The 7,896-nt window shown below is 39.4% G+C and overlaps 1 protein-coding gene across 1 annotated transcript; it reads left to right on the top strand.

Moving 5' to 3' along the window:
• The first annotated feature begins 4,738 nt into the window (after positions 1-4,738).
• Positions 4,739-5,899, top strand: LOC120540489 (hydroxycarboxylic acid receptor 2-like). Its single transcript, XM_039771327.1, has one exon. The coding sequence runs from the start codon at positions 4,865-4,867 to the stop codon at positions 5,897-5,899; it is 1,035 nt and encodes a 344-aa protein (XP_039627261.1). The 5' UTR covers positions 4,739-4,864.
• Positions 5,900-7,896: the final 1,997 nt, after the last annotated feature.

Below are 7,896 nucleotides of genomic sequence, written 5' to 3'. Positions count from 1 at the left end.
GAAGCTAAGCATGTTTGAGCTTGGCCAGTAATTGAATGGAAGAGCAAAGAGGAAAAGTTTGGGCTGCAGCTGGAAGAGGTACTGGCAAGCTCAGCAGGGGGCACTTACCCTGTGGTCTGTGTGTGTGGGTACCAAAAGCCCAGTGGAGTGATGAGGACACTGTGCAGTAAAAATGGCACCGGCCCTTGGATGTGACATAAAATCAAGGTCCTGGCTCTCTGTGGTCATTAAAGATCCCTGGGCATCCTTTGTAAAGAATAGGGTGTATCCCGATGTCCTGGCTAAACTGCCCCCTGTCTCAAGATGCCTAACTATCTCTCATCCCTTCACCCCCTGACAGTTAATGTGAGGTGAGTGTACTGGTGCAAAATGGCTGCCATCACATCATCCAGGTGGGTGCTGCACAATAGCTATAGATGAAGTGTCTCCCCACCGACTGAGTCAAGCACTTTGCAAGCAAAGCACTATAAAAATGTAAATAAGTATTATTATTATCCAGATAAATTCTACACGGTGGTATTTGAAGTAGCTCCCCTCTTTCTAAGTAATGTACTAGAAGTTAAGAAAGTATATAAATGTACTTATTATTTACTAATAAATAATGAGTCTATTGAATATGTGGGTGTCTTTGTTAAATAAATGAATAAAGGATACATAGTACAAAAACTCATTTTATTGTTCACGAATAAATACTTGTTCTTTAAACGAATGGACACGCAATTGAGTTTTTACTTACTGTGTGACGATATTTAATCGGGGATTTACACTGTCAGAAGACATTCAGACGCAAAGGTAAGGTGTCACCAAAATAACTACCGGTGGCACGAGCACTGCGCTACACTTTAAAACCCTATTTTTAACTGCACACTGTCTTGTTTAAGGCTGACCATTTGAATTCCTTAGCTGTAGATTAAATAGTGCCTGCCCCCTAATGGTACTTCGAAATAGTGCAGTCTAGGCGAAATCTCAAAACACTCAATTTTGGTTCGAGTTACAGTACCCAGTGACGGACTGGTGATTTTTTTTTTAGAACTGCAGTTAGCCTCGCGTCTGATCGTGGGATATGAGCTGACTCATCTTCACCCCTGGATCAGGTAATTTCGGTACACAGATGAACAAATGTGCCGAACCAACCTCATCGAAGAGTTCGGCCGGACAATTATGCTTCCGATCCAGTCCGCCTAACCCGCTCCCTCCGCCTATAATCCTTTACCGTCACATGAATTGCCTTTATTTATTGCGGTGGTAGCTGTATATCAGTATCGGTGCAACCGAAACCTTTCTCAGTAACATTTTTTTTTTATTCTGTCAAAACCTTTATTAGTTACACCCCCTCCCCGAAATACTGCCAGACTCACCCATACATAATTCCCAAATATGCCGTTATTAAAGAAACACATGACACACACCTAGATACTAACAGGTTTAGGTTCCACTTTTTTAACGCGTTCATTCAGTTACAAGTTATCAAGAGTTTAGGTAGGAAAACAATTGTAAAATTAGCTTCGCGTCAGTAAATGTACTTCTCAGACAATTGGCTCTTAAGGAAAAAGGATGGATGACTGGGTGACAGAGCACTTGAACCCAACCACGAGGATGTACAAACCAGTGATTGTCTTTGTGCTGGACCCAAACTCAGGTCAAAAAGGGGAAGGTTAAGTCAGGAAGGACATTCAGTGTGAAATTTTGCTAGATCAATATGTAGAGAACAGTACAGATTGCCAGATTGAGAGGAATCCTAGAAAGTTAGAAATATGCCCTAGAGAGGAGAGGAATGAAGATCAGTAGAACCAAGACAGCTCATATGTGTGAGTAATAGGGAAGTCAGGAATGGTGAGGATGCGGGAGTAGAGCTGGTGAAGGTGGAGGAGTTTAAATACCTGGGATCAACAGTACATAGTAGTAGAGATTGTGGAAGAAAGGTGAAGAAGAGAGTGCAGGCAGGGTGGAGTTGCTAGAGAAGAGTTTCAGGAGTGATTTGTGGCAGACGGGTGCCAGCAAGAGAGAAAAGGAAGGTCTACAAGACAGTAGTGAGACAAGCTTTGTTATCTGGGTTGGAGACGGTGGCACTGACAAAAAGTCCGGAGACAGAGCTGGAGGTGGGAGAGTTAAAGTTGCTAAGATTTGCATTGGGTGTGACTAGAGGGACAGGATTAGGAATGAGAACATTAGAGGGTCAGCTCAGGTTGGACAATTTGGAGACAAAGCTAGAGAGGCAAGGTTGCCTTGGTTTGAACATGTGCAGAGGAGAGATGCTGGGTAAATTGGGACAAGGATGTTAAGGAGAGAGCTGCCAGATAAGAGGAAAAGAGAAAGGCCTAAGAGGAGGATTATGGATGGGATGAGAGAGGACATGCAGGTGATGGGGGTAACAGAGCAATATGCCAAGGACAGGAAGATATGGAAAAAGATAATCAACTGTTACAAACCCTAAACTGTCCCAGCCAAAAGAAAAGACTGATTACAGGGCACTTGATAACTTAAGTCTTTTTTTTTCTTTTGTTTTGATAATTGTGCTTTGGTATGAATTGCTATCGGCCGCTGTGTCTGTTATAGCTTTCCATATATTCCGAAAAGTTTCTGCATTGCGTTTGTTCATTTTCCCAGTGCTATTTTGCAGTTTTTCTTAAACGGGTTGTAGACACGTTTGTGATGGGACAGCAAATGACTGTTTAGTAAAAATTTCTGAATTCGTGCAAGTGCCAATTGTGTGGCGAGTGATACACCATTCTCAATTTAGTGAACTATTTATTGCGGTATAATATGCAATCTGATATGCAGGCAGTAAACCATGCCATTGCTATATCATGCAGTTCTTTTGTTTCTATGGCACGAAAACAAATATCCACATCAACACCATCCTTATCACAAGCTGTTAAACGATTTAAAACAAGAAAGGAGCATATGTTAATGACCGCGGCGCTAGTTTGAAACGTCAAAACGAAAAACAATGGGTGCAGCACAAGGATGTGTTAGTTTTCGGTGTGTTGCAATTAGTGATTTAATATACAGATATACGCATATTAACGTGCGCTGTCAATTTTTTTTATCTTGATTTACCATGTCATCTACATAATATATAAATGTCACATATTTTTTCAAGTTTATCAGTTTGTTTAAAACGAATATACTGAACAATCTGTGAACTCATTTAAAAGAATGTATTGTTAATTGTGAAGCTCCGAGAAAAAAAATCATGACATCCTTGCACCTCACCCGATAATACATAATTTACTTTCCTCTGTTTTACTAACGCTTAGATTAAGCAGTAATATACGTAAGGGATCAATTATTTTTAACTATCTTATTAACAACATGTTTGCATTTCACAATTTTTTTATTAATATTCATGTGAGAAACTTGCATGAATGAGAGTAAAAACCTTTGTATGTGTGGGTGTGGACATTTTTGTCTGTCACCAATAATCCGCCTCCTGGGTCCCAGTAATTTCTCTTTTCGGACCTCAGATTTGAAAGTTTAAGAACTTCTCCAGTTTATTTTCTGTTGATATAGGTACGACTATAGCGGACGAGTAATGTATTATATAATAATGAAAACCACAAGGTTGATTTCAGGGATAAAGTGACAAAAGAGGAAAAAGGAATAAGAAACAAAAAAGTCGCACAGGTGTGTCCTTGGGGCTGTTGTGGGGGCGGAATGGTCTCAAGTTTTCATTTCAATTACTTTCTCAATTACGGCCTCCAATATAACATACGTCTTGGTTTTATGTCTGACTTTGACATCACTGCACCCCTTTGCTGCAAACTTTGGTGGCTCCTCTTTCTCTCCTTTGTAAGACCTGAAAAACCCTTTCATTCTTATCTTCTATGTGCTGTCCCTTCAATTAAAAAAGGTCTTTTGACCAGAAGCAGCCTTTGAGCGTAGTGCCTGCTTTTATTGTTCTCATTAGGGGCGAGAATGACAGGTGTGAGTAACAACTGATGTACAGCGCCCAAAAATGGAATTGAACCCTACCAAGACCAGCTAAGTCTCTTACTGAAGATTCCAATTTGTCTGCTCTCTGTGCTGTGCATTTAAGACTAGCCTTTCTAACACCATCCACTGTTCAATGCCATATGTGACATCTTTTCAGTGCACTGTACACCATGGTGTAGTTATAATGTCTGTGCTAGCACAGGCACTTTTGTCAGAGTGCAGTAATAAACTGAAGATCTAAAGCAATAAATTTAATTCGAAGGCAACATGGGTTTGCAGTAGTATAAACCTGGAAGAAAATTTTGCATCCATTCGTGGTTGATGTGGGATATGTAAATTTGTTTTATGTCTGAGTGGGTCACCAAAGTTGTGCAGTAATGTCAACTGCAGATTCCCAGTGTGTGTGGGCCTTCCAATGGACTGACATTATGCACCCAGTGTTGCCAGGACAGGCTGCAGCACCCTTGTCCCTGAATTAGATTAGGCAATTTCCTGTATTTTGTTTTGTTATTTAAGTAGCATTGCTAAAAAAAATGTTAAAAAAAGGAGATGCCCAATAAATAACAAAAATAAAATAAGTTTGTTACCTTCCTCAATCATGAGTTCCTGAATGACTCAATAGCAGTATTTCACAGAAAATCTTCACACCATCAGCACTAATCTGAAAGTGACTTAATTTCTTGATAAACACTGGTTTCCATGCCACACAGGCATATCAGTCATAAACAACTCAAAAGACTTCATCATTCTTTCATGCTCTCTACACATTTTCTGATTTCATCTGTACACAAGAGATGAACAAAGAGATTTTCTGATCAGCATCCTTGCTCTTTATCTTGGGTATAAGACGATTGAAACTGGTCAAAGTAGTGCTGGAAAAGTGTGAAGTATCAAATTTAAAAAAGTCATTTCAACAAGGTCTTCAGCTATGGATGACTGGTGCCTGTTCGACGGAGACACTCTGCTACCCATCCTTCCTCCGATACTCCTCATTGAGTTTGTAGTAGGAGGTCTGTGCAATGGGATTGCTCTCTGGATTTTTTGTTTTCACATTAAGACTTGGAATAGCAGTATCATATTGCTGTTCAACCTGGTGCTGGCCGATTTTCTGCTACTGCTTGCCTTGCCTTTCCGAACCAAGTACTACCTGCAGCATAAGAACTGGACCCTTGGTGATGAATTTTGCAGGATCAACCTGTTCATGCTAGCAATGAACCGCACTGGGAGTATCTTTTTCTTAACTGCTGTGGCTCTGGACCGTTACTTTAAGGTGGTTCACCCATACAGCCGGCTGAGTGCCCCATCTGTTGCCAAGACTATCTGTACATCCTGCATTCTTTGGCTGATAGCCACCTCCATGACAGCCTATATCCTAGTGAAACCTAAGCTTAAGAACGACACAGGAGTGAATCATTGTGAAAGCTTTGCCATCTCTCTCTCCTTTGACTCGCATAGTTTGTGGCATTGCAGCCTGTTTCTGCTGGAGATCTTCCTTCCACTTTGCATTGTGCTGTACTGTACCTGCCATTTTGTTCGAAAACTCCAAAAAAGAGAACTCAGCAAGCAAGGTCGCATTCAGAAGGCTATCCGGCTAACTATTGTGGTAATCATAGTCTTCCTCCTGTGCTTCCTGCCAAGTAGTCTTACCAGTATTGTGATTTGGATCAAGAGAATCTCATACCATAAGGAGTGTCAGAGCTTCAAAGTGTGGGATGACACCTTCTACATCACTATGAGCCTGACATACATGAGCTGTGTGATGGACCCTGTCATCTATTGCTTTTCCAGCACCACATTCCAAGAGCTTTATTTCTTCAAGGTATGGAACGCTTTTAAAAAGAAAACAGTTACAGGGGTCACGGATATAAGACCACAACAATCAGAGGACACAACTATTGCTAGCGAAAGACCTGCTAACCATTTGCTTGTTCATCAGGGCACAATGGACAGATTAGTACTATAAAACCATCCTTTCTGAGGATATCTTTCATGTTATCAACTAATTCTCTTTTCTGCATTGGCATAGATATATTTAAAGAACTACTCACATAATTAGGACATCCTCCATTCAGCAAATTGACACGGTAACAAAGCACCTCACGCACAAAGGACAAACATTTCATTCATAACCGATAACTGAATATAAGCCAAATTACTTTGTGACATCCAACTACCGTAAACATGGAAGTTTATGTCAAACGTGTACTCAACTTTAAGATCAAAGCCACCCTTCATCTCATGTCCAAGGCAGAGTTAAGAGAATCAGATGATAAAAAAAAACATGCAGCAACACCTAAATAAGCTGTTACCTCTTTGTGTTTTAATTTCCTCTGCAGATCTGCTAATTCTTTTGTATGCATGAAATTGGTTCTTTTTCTTATGAGTCTTAGTGCTTACTTTGAAAGGTACTACACTTACTAAAACAGCTAAAGCTCTTCTGTAGTTAGGTTATATTCTATTTTCAGCCAAAAAATAAAAAAAAGTTGAACTGGCTTTACTGTAGTTCTCATCACTTTTAATAGGGTCTCATAATGGAGATCCAATTTATGCTGTAGGTCTGTTTGAGTGCCTGATGAAAATATGGGTAATTATTTCTTTATCATTTTCATGTAGTGCTTTTCATGCAGTGGTTAGTGCTGCTACCTCACTAATATGTTTGTGTTCAAATTCACCACTCTGTTGTTGTTTGCATGTTCTCTCTGTGCATATTGGTTGTTTTACAATGTTGCCAAGGCAAGCTTATCATATTGATTGGCAATTCGACATTGGCCTTATGTCAGAGAACCCTGCAGTGTCTCAGGCTCCTGCCTTGTGTCATATATTTCTGGGATAGGCTATAGCCCCCAGGACACTGAATTGGATTAACCAAGCTTGAGTGTGTGTGTGTTAGGTTATATTAAGCAAACAATGCACATCTATTGAATAACTGGTTTCACCTTGATTTATTTATATTATGCTACCAGCAAAAAAAAAAGAAAAAAATGTATATATTATTTTTACTTCTCCTGCACTGTTATTTTTTCAATGTGTAACCGATTCTACTTTGAATAGATTTTGCAAAATGGCCCCATTAAATAAGATGCATGTGCAGAGTTTGACATTTTAAAATTTTAAATACAGTTTCAGTATACAATATTAACTCAGGCTTTAAAGTGGTGCCAATCATAAAACGTTAAAAAAGGACTATGAATTATTTACATGAAAACTGCATCCTGAGCAAACACTGTCCTGCTTGGTTTGTTTATTTCTTTTGCAGTATTGCTACATTATATAGTTCTTTAAATAAATGCTAAAGATGGGGGGCTGTGGGGGGGGAGTCTAGAAATGGTGACTCAAGATGGAAAAAGAATTTGAAATATGTGACAATTTAATTATTAATGTGTTCAGAATGGCCTGATATAAATTGCTACATGTCATGGCATAAAGAGATACAGAGGGAGAATACTGTTATGTGTGACATATAACCAGTCATAGTACAATCATTTCCATTGTAGCTACATGGATGATTGACTTTGTAGAGTACAGTACACACTTAAAAATAAAGATTTCAGAGTGGGTCTTTAGAGTAAAGCCATGAGGAAACCATTTTGATTGCCAAAAGAACCATCTGCATGAAAGTTCCAGAAAGAAACTTTCCCTGTTTAGACCTGTACAAGGCTCCATAAATAAGCACGAAGAGAGGATAGATGATTTGTGAAATAGCAGGTTTGTGTCAAAAGGGCTCGTGCTGCATACTGTACAATAACACAGGCTAAGTTTGGATTTTCTTCATTTGTCAGTACCCTGCTAGCTCAATATACATTAAAGATTTCTATTTCAGGAGCCTTTTCAAAGCCCAAAGAACCAATTTCACATGCAAAGAACCTTTCCCAGAAATAAATTGTTCTTTATCGTGCAATGGTGACAAGAAACCATACAACCCAGTAAAGTGCCATTAATAAGTCTGTATTTTTAAGAGTG

The sequence above is a fragment of the Polypterus senegalus genome, chromosome 12 (genome assembly GCF_016835505.1).
Source record: "Polypterus senegalus isolate Bchr_013 chromosome 12, ASM1683550v1, whole genome shotgun sequence".
Classification (NCBI taxonomy): domain Eukaryota; kingdom Metazoa; phylum Chordata; class Cladistia; order Polypteriformes; family Polypteridae; genus Polypterus; species Polypterus senegalus.
The sequence above is the reverse complement of the archived record's forward strand: the minus strand, read 5'-3'. Positions and strand labels throughout refer to the sequence as shown.

Bases quoted from the DNA above. Each gene is read 5' to 3' on its own strand.
- LOC120540489 (XM_039771327.1), top strand. From the start codon at position 4,865: ATGGATGACTGGTGCCTGTTCGACGGAGACACTCTGCTACCCATCCTT.